Genomic DNA, 15,263 nt, shown 5'->3' with positions numbered 1-15,263 from the left:
ATAGGTCACAAGAGTTTTATTTGAAGATTGGTTCACCAACTATTTTTGCCCTACAACAGAACATTATTGCAGAGAAAAAGGATTAGATTTTAAGATTTTATTGATCCTAGATAATGCCCCTGGTCATCCAACTGGTCTTTGTGATTTAAATGAAAATGTACAAATAACTTTTCTTCCATCAAATACGATGTCGGTGATCCAAATGATTGGATCACGGTTCCATTGCAACATTTAAGGTCTATTATTTGAGCTGCACTTTTTCACAAGCCATAAAAGCTACAACAGGAGAAGCGCCTACTGTAACGGAATTTTGGAACAGCTACAACATCAGAAATGTTATTGAAAATATAGGCAAAGCATCACATGAGTTAATGGCAAGCAATATGAGAGCAGTATGGAAACATATCATACCACATTGTGCAAATGATTTCATTGGTTTTGAAACTCATTTTGCTGAAGTCACTAATAACATAGTGGAAATCGGACAGCAACTTGGTTTCAAAGAGTTAGATTCCATCAATGTAATTGAGTGCATTGAATCGAACACTAATGAACTGGATAATGAAACACTTACATGGATGAACAACGACCTTATGAAGAGCGGGAGGACAACTTAGACAACGACGACTGTGTTGAAGTGCCTGCACGAGAATTAACAGCTGAACAACTATCAAAAATTATTGGAATGGTGAAACCTTGTCAGAGCATATTATGGAAGTTGATCCCAATATTGAACGTAGCCTTACAATTCAGCGAACGATAAACAACAATTGCAATTCGTTGCTACAAAGAAATGTATGAAGAGAAAAAAACCAAAGAAGAAAAATGTGCAGACATCGATATTGCAATTTTTAGAGAATAAAAAATGAATTACGAAAAACATGTATTTTTTGTTTAATTATTTTTGATAAAGACATTTGAATTTATTAATTTTGTCTTATTTATTGAAAAACAGGGAGGATATTTTTTTCTTTGGAACCAATTATCATTTTTTGTATGTATTTAGTTCCATGATTAGTCCGGTTTCAAACAGTCCGCGATATCGGTGGAACCGATTACCCAGACTATCGAGGTATTGCTGTATTTGAAACAACTTATCCTCATGTCCTTCTTAACCTTGAACTCTCCCCATCTCCTATCTTTGCTGACAAAGCAATGGAGACTTTTTTTTTTTTAATACTTTCTTCTGAATAAAATCTGTAATTATGTGAAAGACGAATATTTTTGACATTGGTTGCATTCTATATTGTGGTCCAAAAGCTAAAGAGGAAATACATTTTTATTTGTATATGAAAACATTTTCATGACTGCAGCCAAATGTGGACATAAATTTATTGCCGACATACTAATAAAGTATATTACACAAAAAATGTGTTATAAATGTCATACAAATTAAATTCCAATATGTTATTTGAAAAAGTTACAATTTTCTTAAGGAAAAGTATATGGAGACTCCATAATTAGAGGGCTAGTTACTGACAGAGTTCATAAGGTCTGCTATTTGGGTGGGAGAATGAGTACTATAATTAAGGCATTGGACATGAGGAAGAAACGAGCGAGAATTTTATTTGTGATTGTAGGGACGAATGATCTAAATGGATATAAGGAGGAGGTGAGGACAAATATCAGGAGACTTTTGAGAAGAGTGAAAGATAACAGTGTACTAGGAAAGGTGGTCAGTGTGTTACCTAGGTATGATGATGATGATGAGTTACAACGGAGAGCCAAAATCATGAATAGTATGTTGGCGAAGCTGTGTGAGGAGAAGAGAGTGGAGTTTGTGGATGTATGGCAAGTTTTTGAGGGAAGAATTAAATTATACAGGCATGATGGGTTGCATTTAAATGGCTTTGGAGTGAGTGTGCTGGAGAAAGTGTTGCTGGGTGAAAGTATAGTGGATGGAAGTACAGTGTGTGATGCCTGCCAGAGATCAGAAGGAAGAGATGAAGAGAAAAATCAGGAGAGTGGTACTGAAGAGACAGCAGTGCTTGGCAGTGGAAACAGTAGTGGTGTGAGAGGAAGAGAGAACAGGAATACAAGAAGAACAGGGAAATGGGGAGAGCACGGGTGGACAGGGAGACAGGGCATAGTGAGAGTGAATGTTGAAAGTGACAGTGAATGTGTCTTTAAAGATGGAGTATATTGCAATGTGGTTGGAGAAGTGGAGACTGAGGAGGTATATGTGGTAAGTGGTGATATAGGTGATTTGGCAGGTGTAGTGGCGAAACCACAACCAACATATGGCTTAAATAGGACTGGCTATAGACCTAAAAATGAACTGTTGTGTTTGTTTACAAATGCCAGAAGTATCTGAAATAAAGGGGATGAAATAATTTCAGTGATTGAGTTTATTCACCCCCAAATCATTGGAATAAGTGAAACATGGTTGAATGAAGATGATATCATAACTGGAATAGAAATGGAAGGGTACAGTATTTTTCTTGAGGATAGAAACGGCAGGAAGGGAGGGGGAGTGCTGCTGATGATAGCAGGGGAATTAAGTTCACATAAGGTAGACATGAAAGGGGAAATAATGGCAGTGGTTATGAGGCTGTGGTGTAACGTGGAGGTTGAGAGGAAGACATATTTAGTTGGATGTTGCTATAGGCCTGGGAATGTGGAAGGTGGTGATGAAGAAATGTATAAACAACTTGGATTAGTGAACAAAGGAAGGGTAATTATTATGGGTGATTTCAATTATGGCAGTATAGATTGGAATGAAGAGATAGCATTTGAGAATAAGGAAAGCGAATTTCTCGAGTTCTTGAGAGATAACTATCTCAGGCGGCATGTAAAGAAAGCACGTGAGGATCAAGAGTTCTAGATCTCATGATTTCATCAGAGGATGTAATTGTTAGAGAGGTTTAACCTTTTCCTCCAGTTGGTGAAAGTGATCATGAAGTAATCACCTGTGTTGTGGCTAGTCATATGCAGGCTTTTGCAAGGAAGGGATATGTCCGGAATTATAAGGCTGGTGATTATGACAAGCTTAGGAGAAAACTTCGAGCTATAACATGGGACAAGGAGTTGAACAGTAAGGAAATAAATGCTGCATGGGAACGTACAAAGAAATACATATGTACGAATGAATCCCAAGGACCAAAAGGCTGAATAAGATTGCTGTCAAATGGATGAATGCTTAAGCATGAAATCTGGAAAAAGAAAGTCCTTTGGAGGAAGTACAAGATGAATAATGATAATCAGTCACATGAAAATTATAAAGAACAAGCCGGGAGATTGATTCAGTTAATAAGGAAAATAAAAGAGAAATGGCAAATCTGGCTAAGAAAAACCTTAGATAGTTTTTTAGATATTATTATTATTACGGGCAACTCCAGGTAGTCCTTAGACTCATCGAGGGAGGCCCCAAATCATATTCATCACAACTATTCGACATTCATACAGTATCTATCATACCTCGCCTTAAACTCATTCACTGTCACAGCATCCACCACAGACTCTGGGAGCGTATTCCACTCATTCACCACTCTAAAAGTAAAGAACCAAGCTCTAACACCTTTACTAACCACACTTTTGCTCAGTTTCCATGGATGTCCCCTAGTCCTCCAACAACCAGCCCTGTTCTCAAAAATATCTTCTGAATTAATTTTATAGAAATCCTTCAGTAATTTGAATGCCTCAATCATATCTCCCCTTCTCTGCCTATCAACCAATTTTTGCAACCCACAAATCCTCAACCTGTTCTCATAAGGTTCATTCCACAGACCTACTATCATCTTGGTCACTCGCCACTGGATCCTCTCCACCTCCTCCCCATCAAGAAGAAACCTAGGTGACCAAATCTGGGCACAGTAGTTGAGATTGGGTCTTATCAAGGCTCGATACAGAGGAACAATAACCTGCTTTTCTCTGCTTGTCAACGTATTCTTCAGCAACCAAGTGATTTCATGAGCTGATTTGGCCACTTTTGCAATGTGACCCCTAAACTTCAACTCCTTATCCACCAACACTAAATCTTGTGCCTCATCAATTTCCTGGAGTACAGTTCCACCAATGTAGTAATTTGCTGCTAATCTTTTCACCCCAAAATGTATAACCTTACTTTTTGGCACATTAAATGGACATCCATTCATCTTAGCCCAGACCTCCAATCTATCCAAATCATCTTGCAAAATTTTGACGTCATCTGCATTCACTATTGCCCTACCCAACTTTCCATCATCTGCAAACAAATGAACTGTTCCTCTCAGATCCTTTCCTATATCAATAATGAACAAATTAAACAGCAGTGGTCCAAGAACAGATCCTTGTGGCACACCACTAGTCACAGGGCGTCTTCTGGACTCTACTCCCGAATAAACCACTCTCTGATATCTCTCCGTCAACCACCTTCCTATCCATCTCACCAACCCTATATCCATCCCCATATGCTGCAATTTACTGATTAGAATTCCATGTGGTATCCTGTCAAAGACCTTAGCAAGGTCCAGTAGAATCACTGTAAACCCATTACCCTTATCCAGTTCAGCCGTCACTGTGTTATAATATGTGAGCAAGTTACTGAGGCATGACCTACCCTTCACAAAACCATGCTGTTCCCAATACAGTATCCCATTTTCTTCTATCCAATCTTGTATTTTCCTCTTGACTATTTTTTCCAAGACCTTGATAATGATTCCTGTTATGCTGATTGGCCAGTAATTTTCAACAGCAGCCTTGGAACCACCTTTATGCAGCGGAACTATTTTCCCCTCTTTCCACCCCCTTGGGACTGACCCAGACCCGAGGCTCAAATTAAACAAAATGGTCTCCAACCAAGGCCAAAAAACTCTTCCTGCTTGTTCCTAATACTCCTGGCATTGGTGTACATGAATTGCAGAAGCCCATTTGTCCCATCCCTACTTTGATCCCTTATACTAACTATCCCATTCTGATTTGTTGTCCTTCGTACTTGCTCAGGCATAACATACTCATTCATACACTCAACTGCTTCCCTAAAGTCTGCATATCTACCCCACCCTTAATAAATCTAGTTTCCCTGAGTCTGTACATCCACTTCCACATCATTCATCAACATTTTTTCAAGCCTCAGTACACCAACTCCATTCAAATTTAACCCATCCATCTTATATAAGTCCTTTCGCCCATCGAACTCATTTCACACATCCACAAATTCCACACCACTTTCCATGCATAACCTATGCATAAAGTCATTGGCAATTATAGCCCTCCTTCTAAACACTTTACTGTCATACTGCAGTAAAATACTCACCATCCTAACTCTCTCACTCTTCTCTTTTGCTACCTCAAGTAATTCCCTCACATCCTCTATCATTTCCATTTTGTCCTCTTTCAAATCATTTGTTCCTGCCACGATTATCATCTCTTTCATCCTCTGCTTTTGCACTCCAATAGATTTGCTGATGTCCTTTATGTTCGCACCCAGCTGGTACGACTTCGTCAAACTCTCAACTATCACACCTCTTAATAGCGAATCCCCATACAGCACTCGCTCCTTCATTTTATTGACGTTTACGAACATTCTATTATTTGTCATCACAGACTTTCGCCGGTTATTAGTCGGTACATTCAGCACACATTTTTCCATACGCTCCAGTTGCCTTCTTGCTCTGTGTATCGCTCCATTCAAATGCGCAATTTCACTACTACTCATATTTATCTCACCATTTTCATTATCAATCAAATCATCCATTCGTTCTGTATTTCTACCTTCATTTACACTTTCAATGACGCTCTCACACCTATCTGGCACCACCACACAATTCTCTATCACACCGCCATTTTCTACATTCTGACTATCGTTAACGATATCACTCTCGCCACCCGAAACACGCTTGAGATCCTCATTCTCCTTACACTTTCTGCACATATTAACTCCACTATCGCCCTCTAACCAGACTCCCACCACTCTTCGCAAAGCATACATCTCACAGACAGCACATTGCATAAATTTGTTTACATCAAAACTCTTAAATAAACATGGTGACCTGGCTGCCATTTTTTTCTTTATGGGTGCCATATATATGCTATCTTATCTTAAAAATAATACTTAAAATAATAGAAAACACACAAAAATTGCACAGACACACCAAGAAACAAAAAGCAAACAATACTACTTAAAATTCTAGTAAAATTGCCAATGTTAACACAAAATACTACTAATCTTTTCAGGAGCTCTTGACAAGCCGACGATCAAATCAGTGCGACACCAAGCAATATGTGGCATGTAGAAGGAAAAATGATCATGGAAAGATGAAGTTAAGGGATCAAAGTGGTAGAATGGTAACTGCTGCAGAAGACATTGTTGAGGTATTCAGTGATCAATTTATAAGAGTGTTTCATCCTGATCAGGGTGGAATCATGAGGAATTTAAGTGTAGAGGACATAGGAGAGGATAGGTTAATTGAGTGAGCAAGAGATATTTGAGGAAATAAATAACCTTGATGTTAATAAGGTGATAGGATTTGATGAAATATCACCACACATCTTAAGAGAATGTTCCAGGGAATAAATAACCTTGATGTTAATAAGGTGATAGGATTTGATGAAATATCACCACACATCTTAAGAGAATGTTCCAGGGAACTGGCGTTATCATTGGCATGCCTGTTTAACAAGAGTTTTGCAACAGCACAGGTTACAAGGGAGTGGAAGGAGAGTAAAATTGTTCCACTGAATAAAGGCAGTGATAAGGATGTAACTTCAAATTATACACCAGTCTGTATATCTGTAGTTGCGGTGAAGATGCTGGAGAAACTGCTGAGAAGTAGGATACAGAAATGGTTTAATAACAGCAGTATTCTCTTTGGTTATCAGCATGGGTTTGTTAAGGAGAGGGATCATGTTTCACTAACTTACTTATGTACTATAACAAGGTGACAAATATCTTGGCCAGAGGAGATGCATATATAGTGGTGTACTTGGATTTTACAAAGGCTGCCACATGACAAGCTCTTAAATAAATTGAAAGAGATGGGATTGGACAACAGACTTCTGTGTTGGTCAGTGACTGGCTGTCAGATTGATATCAGAAAGTTGCATATGGGGATGCAGTATCTCGAAAGAGAAAGGTCACCAGTGGTGTGCCACAGGAATCAGTTTTAGGGCCATTGTTGTTCAATTTGTATGTTATTGATAATGGGATGGTTTATCTAGTGAGATGCAGCTGTTTGTAGATGATGCAGAGAGCAATGCAGAGTCATGCAGATGTTATGGCCTTACAAGAGGACTTGAATAGATTGCATGAATGGGCAGGTAAGTGGAACTTTCAGTTCAATGTTTCCAAGTGTAAGGTTTTAAGATTTGGTAAGCCATGATGGGATGCCAAGTATACACTTGGTGGGGAAACTTTAACAGAAGTAGAGGAGATGAGAGATCTAGGAGTGATGGTGGAAGAAGACCTGAAATTCAGGGGCCACATTGCACAAGTTGTGAAGACATCACATTGAATAACGGCAATGATGCAGAGAAGCCTGACATGCAGAAATAGAGTGGTTATGTTCCATTGTATAAGGCCTTAATCAGGCCTCATATGGATTATTGTGCACAGATTTGGTTGCCAGGTTTTCATGGTGACGAGGGTATGTTGGAAAGGGTACAGAGAAGATTCACAAAGGAAGTCAGTGGTCTTTGGAATGTGAAGTATGAAGACAGATTGAGAGAATGTAAGTTGCAGAGCCCTTGTGAATAGGAGGAAAGGGGGAGGATATGATTGAGATATATAAACTGATCAGGGGTTGTTATCAGGTAGACATGGAAAAGATTTTTCATAGAATTGGAGAGGGGAGTAGAACAAGAGCCCATTGCTGGCAACTGTGTAAGGAGGGTGTGCGCAAAGGAGTGAGAAGCAGGTTCTTTGCATGGAGGGTGGTTGGTGAGTGGAATGCATTGCCTGAGTGTGTTGTGGATGTGTACACAATGAATGAGTTTAAGGCTCAGTTGGATGAGCATTGTATGCAATAATGAGTACCTCCCACGATGAGTCTCTGACTCCATGGAGGTCGGGTGTTGATGATAATAATAATAATGTAGTTAAGGAATTAATGTGCACTGCAATGACATTTCAGTATGGAACATGCCCACCATGAACTACAATGTAGCTCTCACAATGTCGTACCATCCGTAGCACCAAGTAATTCAGAAGATCTTGAGGCAAACTGATCCGCTCCTCCTTCAAAGCAAGGATAAAGAACAAAATTGTTTATTTTCTGGAGGAGAATTTTGAACAGCAATGTGTCTCTCTATTGCATCCCAAATGTGTTCTATGGGTTGAGTCTGGGAAGCACTGGCCACTCAATATGATTAATATCCTCAGTCTCCAGAATTATCTCCACTGCTTGTGTATGATGTGGTGTGGCAATATGGCATTCATAAAAATTAATTCTTTGCCTACAGCTCCAGAGAACCATTGGACATGACGTTGAAGAAATTTGCTGCAGTATCGTTCACCAGTCATAGCCCCTTTTTCCAGCAATTGAACCTCGGTGAATTGATTAAGCATAATACCTCCCCCCACACCATGATCCCAGTGCCACTGTATCTATCCTTTTCAAAAATTTTCTTGTGGCATTAAGTAGTGCAACTTTCATGCCAGATCAAATATCATCGAGAATTGAAGGAAAGACTAAAATGACTTATCTGTAAAGAGAACATTAGCCCAATTGGTGTGTCTTGCAATTTTTATGCATACAACAGTACTGAAAACTTGCTCTATGATGAGTTGTGGATAAAGGGATGCAGACAACAGGCCTTTGGACATATAGGCCTTCTTGTCACAGATGCCTTGCCATTGTTTGTCAAGATATCTGCGACCTGTGCATGAATGAAGTTGGCTTGAAAGCTTACCTGCTATGATGCATCAATTACATTTTGCTGTTATAACCAAACATCTGTCTTCATGCCCCATGGTAGAGAGCACATGACGTCTTAACAAACATCTGGAACAGAGATATATGAATTCCAAACTCTCTCTGGCAATATCAGTAATTCTTGGCTTGTTCAAGCTTTCCAGTAATTCTTCCCCACTTGATATCATCTAGATGATCTCTTTGAGACATTGCCAGACATTCAAGTTTGTAACTTTATTCTTTCATGAAAAGAGTTTCCTTCAAACACAATTCACTTAGTGCAGCCTTTTGCCTTTTATCCTGTTGAGTGCTACCATGTGACTAATTTTGTGAGAAATCCAAAAATTTGAATGTATACCTGTTTTATACTAGAAATCATCAGTTATTCAAATCGTCACATGCTGATTCATTTGGTAGTAATCTTCAGAAATAGTGTTATTCCTAAGGTTTTGGACACCAGTGCAACAGTTATAGCATAACCTGAAAAATAAGTACCGAGAAGTAATGCTCTTGGCATTCAAGTGGCTTGCTTTCATGATTTTATTTATTTATTTATTTATTTATTTTTATTTTTTTATGACATAATAGTATCCAATTATTTCAGTTACATAATCCAATGTTAGCCTGAGAATTAGTTGGGATAGAGATTGCAGTTCCCAATTAAGAGTTAATTGAAATATTCAACTATGAGTTTTAAAAAATCTTAATGTATATATGATTAATATTAAACAGAATTTTGATATCATAATGAAAAATTACCCTATGTCCAGCAGGCCAGTTACCTATGTTCACAGATTCCTGTGCCCATTTTCTTGCTGGCGTACGAGTAGTTGCAGAATAAAGTATCTGGTTGTGTTCATTTGGACCTCTTACACTAAGCTCAAGATCTCCTATTTGCAGAATAATTTAAATTATTATCTGACAATTAATCATATACAATAAAATAATTCAGTGAAAAAATTAAAAAGAAAAGGTTTACTAAGTTAGTGTCACATCTATGGAATGTCAGATATGAGGAGATATTGAGGGATTGCAATTTACAGAGCTTTCTGAATAGAATAAAAAGAGGGGATGTGATTGAAACATAAATAGGTAAGGGATTGTTACCAGATTATGTGGAGAAGATATTTCATAGAGTAAGAGAAGCAAGTACGGAACTAGAGGCCATCCATGGAAGCTGTATAAGGAGTGGGAGAGCAGGGAGTGAGAGCAGGTTCTTTGCATGATTAGTGAGTGGAATGCATTACCTGCAAGCATCCTGAGTGCAGAATCTGAATAGATTCAAGTAAAGAGTAAAGTTCAATGATCTTTTGGCATATGAGAGAGAGAGAGAGAGAGAGAGAGAGAGAGAATAGACCTCCAAAATGAGCATTTTGACTTTCAAGGTAGTCATATTTTTTGTTTTTTACATAATAATAATAAAATATTTATTGATCTCTCAAATATTTACATATGTGCAATAATCATCTTGAGCAACATCCCAACATATTATTCTACAAAGTTCAGCACTAAGTGCTGAATATATGGTTCAATAAAATTTTTAATAATAATTTTTTTTGCTAATATATTATGTATTTCTAACACATATTTTTCTAATATTAACAATGAGGATTATACAGATTTTTTTTTAATGAATAACTAATATACACACAATAACAATTAATTATTTATATTTACAAAGTTTGCTTTAATTCATTGAAATGAAGTGGTTGTAATAAATGGATATTATTTTTAAGTTAATGGTTAAGTTGTTGGAGAAGCTTGTGAGAACTAGGATCCAGAGTTGGGTTGACAACAATGGTATAATCTTTGATGGACAGCATGGATTTGCTAAAGGGAGGTCATGTTTTAGTAATCTACTTACTTATTACAATAAAGTGACTGCTTCCTTGGACAGAGGAGAAGGATACACAGTAATATACTTGGATTTCGCAAAGGCTTTTGATAGAGTACCTCATGATAAGTTGACAGTCAAACTAGAGCAGATGGGGTTGGATATTAGATTAGTGCATTGGATTGGAGACTGGCTATCTGATAGGTATCAACAAGTTGTGTATGGGGGTGCAATATCCAGGAAAAGGAAAGTCACTAGTGGAGTGCCTCAGGGGTCTGTTTTAGGGCCATTACTATTTAACTTATATATTAATGATATTGGTGAAGATTTGGATGGAGATATTCAGTTGTTTGCAGATGATGCAAAGTTGGGACGAACCATAAAGAGTAGTGAAGATGTTGTGGCCTTTCAAGAAGACTTGAATAAATTGAGTGATTGGGCAAGCAAATGGGGATGTGAGTTCAATGTTGCAAAATGTAAGGTTTTAAAATTTGGAAAACAAAGATGGGATGCAGAATTTATGCTTGGTGAGAATATATTGTTGGAAGTAGAGGAAATAAGAGATCTGGGGGTGATAGTGGATAAGGATCTAAAATTTAGGGGACACATCGCCAAAATTGTGAAGACAACACAAAGACTTCTGGGAATGATGTGGAGGACACTGACATGTAGAAGTAGGGAGATACTTGTTCCAATGTATAAGGCTTTGATTAGGCCACACTTGGACTATTGTGCCCAGATTTGGTCCGGGTTTTCAGAAGGATGAAGAGATGTTGGAAAGGGTCCAAAGGCGACTGACTAAGGTAGTTTCTGACCTCTGGAATGTTGAGTATGAGGAAAGATTGAAAAGATGTAATTTGCAGAGTCTCGTGGAGAGAAGGAAGAGGGGAGATATGATAGAGACCTACAAGTTGGTAAGGGGTTGTTATAGGATCAATGGTGGAGAAGTTCTACAGAGAATAGTGGGCGATCAGGGGAGAACCAGAGGTCATCCCTGGAAACTGTATAAGGAGGGTGTGAGTAAGGGAGTGAGAGGCAGGTTTTTTTCGTGCAGAGTTGTGAGTGATTGGAATGCCTTGCCTGAGAGCGTGGTGTCTGCAAGTAGTTTGAATGTGTTTAAGACACGGTATGATGAGATGTGTGTGTAAGATAAAAGGACCTCCTAGATGAGTCTTTGACTCCATGAGGTCTTGTTTAATAATAATAATAATTTTTCTTTGTGTTGATCCCAGTTGATGCAAGCTGACTCAGTTTGCAACCTTCAAGCATTGTATTAAGATTATCTGAGGATAACACCAGTTAGTTATTGTTTATTGGTTTGATTGGTATGTTGGAAACAGAGTGATGTTTGATAGATAGAACTGGGTAGAAAACAGCAGTATTCGTTATGTTATCAGCATTATCAGCATGGGTTTGTTAAGGGGAGATCATGTTTTACTAATTTACTTATGTATTATAACAAGGTGACAAATACCTTGGACAGGGGAAAGGCATACACAGTAGTATACTTCCATTTTGCAAAAGCTTTTGATAGGATCCCACATGACAAACTATTAAATAAACTGAAACAGATAAGATTGGATAACAGCTTTCTGAGTTGGATCAGTGACTGACCAGAGAGGTATCAGAAAGTTGTATATGGGGTGGGGGGTACAGTATCCCATAAGAGGAAGGTCACTAGTGGTGTGCCACAGATGTCAGTTTTGGCACTATTGTTGTTCAATTTATATGTTAATAATATTGGGATGGGTTCTACTAGTGATATGCAACTGTTTGCAGACAATACAAAATTGGGGAAATTCATGCAGAGGATTGCATGAATGGGCAGGTAAGTGGAATGTCAGTTCAGTGTTGCAAAGTGTGAAGTTTTGAACTTTGGTAAGCAACAATGGGATGCAAAGTATAAACTTGGTGGGAAAACTTTAAAGGAGATAGATGAAATGAGATATCTGGGAGTGGTGGACAAGGAACTGAAATTCTGAAGCCACATTGCACAAGTTGTGAAGATGTCACATCAGATAACGGCAATGATGCAGAGGACCCCTGACATGCAGAAATAAAGAAGTTATGATGGCTAATCCAATGTATAAGGACTTGATAAGGAATTGTTATCAGGTTGACATAAAAGAAAGTTTTCAGAGAATGGGAGAGGGGGAAATAGAAAATGAGGCCATTGCTGGAAACTGTATAAAGAGGATGTGAGCAGAGGAGTGTGGAGCAGGTTGTTTGCATTGAGAGTGGAATGCATTGCATGAATGTGTTTGTGAATGTAGACACATTGAATCATTTTAAGGCACGATTTGATGATCATTGTGTGTAATAGCTTGTACCTCCCATGATGAGTCCAGACACCATGAAGGTCAGAAGTTAATAATAATAATCATTATTATTATTATTATTTCATTACAAAGGTTTTCAGCATTCACAAATTTATGAAGGCTGTGACTCCATGAAGGTCAGAAGTTAATAATAATAATAATGACTATTAAATTATTTAAGAAATTTACAATTTACATATAAGCCTTTTTACAAGAATAATAATAATAATTGTTATTATTATTATTTCAATACAAAGACTTTCAGCATTCTCAAACTTATGAACAGTTTCTTTTGGTATTAATTTATGTTCAGTAAATATCATTACTCCAACTCCTCTTTTTTTTTTTTTTTTTTGCCGGCAAGATCTATGTTGTTGAAAGTCTGGAATTTGGAAGACAGATGCTTCATCATTAGCAAAGGATACTACCATTAGGTACCATTGATGGTTCACATTAATTTTTTTGTTGTGTTGTTTAGAAGTCTTGTTTTCACTGTGGCAGCTTATTTATGCCTTCTAAGCTTTTTATTTTTTATTTATTTTTTATTATTATTCAGGCCTCCATGGAGTCAAAAGACTCATCGTGGGAGGTCCTTCCCAAGAACACAAAGTCTGTCACAACTCATCGAGGGGAGGTTCCCCCCCCCCCCCACAAGAAACACAAAGTCTATCATACCACTCCTTAAACACATTGACCGTTCTCTCTCTCTCTCTCACCACTCCATCAGGCAATGCATTCCATGGTTCAACCACCCTCCATGCAAAGAAACCACTCCTCACCCTCTTTCTCACAGTTTCCTTTCGTAACTTCCAGGGATGGCCCCTTGTCATGACCCTCTGTTCAACCAAGCGAAAGAACTCCCCAGTGTCAACCCTGTAACCACCTCTCAACAGTTTAAAAGTCTCAATCATATCGCCTCTCCTTCTTCTATCCACCAAACTCTGCAGTCCTCACACTCTCAGTCGATCCTCATAACTAACATTGTACAGTCCTGAAAGTGTCTTTGTTATCTGCCTCTATACCCTTTCGACAGTTAATTTATCCCCTTCAAATCCTGGGACCATATCTGAGAACAATAGTCTAAGTGTGGTCTGATCAGGGTCTTATGCAACGGAATGATTACTCTTTTATCTCTGTTGGTCAGCGTCCTTCTCATTATTGCAGCAATCCTCTGTGTTACCTTCACCACCTTTGCAATATGTTCCCTAAATTTCAGGTTTTTATCAATCATCAACCCCAGACTTCTTGTCTCCCCTACTTCTTCCAGTATAACTTCTCCCATAGAGTATGCAGCATCCCATCAATGTTTCCCAAACCTCAAGACCTTACATTTTGCTGCATTAAACTGAAACCCCCATTCATTTGCCCATCTATTTTTGATTTGTATTGACTGTGAAGTTTGTAACTTCCTCGAGAATATGTTTGCATCTCAGATCCACAAGAATTTTTTTCCTTTTTTTGTTTTGCTTTTCTTGCTTGGTACAACAGATTCTGGTAGATAGTGTTAAATATTCAGACATGAAGCTTGGTGTATCATCTTGTGATGCATTCAAGCCCTTGGCAACTTTTTTTTTTTCCAGTCTGCTGGCTTTTATGAGATTATTTCTTGTGGTGTTACTTGTTAAACAAACTATGACAGGAACAGACCATGGCATGCCTTCTCTTTTGGTTTTCTGAAATATACAATTTACAGTCTGAATGTCATTAGGCTGTAGAGTGATGTCAATAGCATGTCTAATTTTAAAATTACATATTTGAAATTTATTGTAGGTGCAGTTTCAAGGAGACTATTTATAATAAGATATTTTTGATATTGTTGATTATTTAAAAGTTCATATTGTTGTTTTAGGGAATTACATTCCTGATAGAGTTTGGATGATGCTTTCATGAGATTACGTTGCCTATCAGTTAGTATATTTGACATAATTTTGAAATATTTTACTATTTGCAAGACTTCTTCCACTGTAAATTATTATATTTGATGAAATCCTCATACTCGATACATTTTTTTTTGTTATTTGCTCATTCTGCTTATTTTCTTATTTACTTTCTGAACAACCTTATTGAAGAAATCTTGGACAAGAGCTATTAGGTTGGCTTTTATAGTTTCTAAACTATTTTTGTTTCCTGGTCAGCTGCTTGTCTGATTGTGCCTCTGGTAAAATCAACTGTGTTGTTGATTTATATCCTGGTATGTGTGTGGTTGCATTTCTTTGTTCTCCCTGCAGTATAAGCATTTCCATTCCTTGCATTTTGCTTTATATTGCCAGGTTGTTTCTGAAA

At 37.8% G+C, this 15,263-nt stretch overlaps 1 protein-coding gene across 1 annotated transcript in view; it reads right to left on the bottom strand.

Annotated features, from left to right (window-relative positions):
- The window catches only part of LOC150101230 (MAM and LDL-receptor class A domain-containing protein 2-like), a 1,363,156-nt gene that overhangs the window by 1,190,727 nt on the left and 157,166 nt on the right, over window positions 1-15,263 (bottom strand). The window contains exons 9-10 of the mRNA XM_090402193.1: window positions 9,588-9,718; window positions 575-641 (exon numbers count right to left, since the gene is read on the bottom strand). Coding sequence (XP_090258319.1) covers window positions 575-641; window positions 9,588-9,718 — 198 coding nt within the window. The remainder of the gene's footprint in view (window positions 1-574; window positions 642-9,587; window positions 9,719-15,263) is intronic.

Source organism: Typopeltis vanoorti, chromosome 12, assembly GCF_054136105.1.
Source record: "Typopeltis vanoorti isolate ZY-2024b chromosome 12, IOZ_Tvanoo_1.0, whole genome shotgun sequence".
In the NCBI taxonomy this organism is placed as follows: Eukaryota; Metazoa; Arthropoda; class Arachnida; order Uropygi; family Thelyphonidae; genus Typopeltis; species Typopeltis vanoorti.
This window is presented reverse-complemented; position numbering and strand designations above follow the sequence as displayed.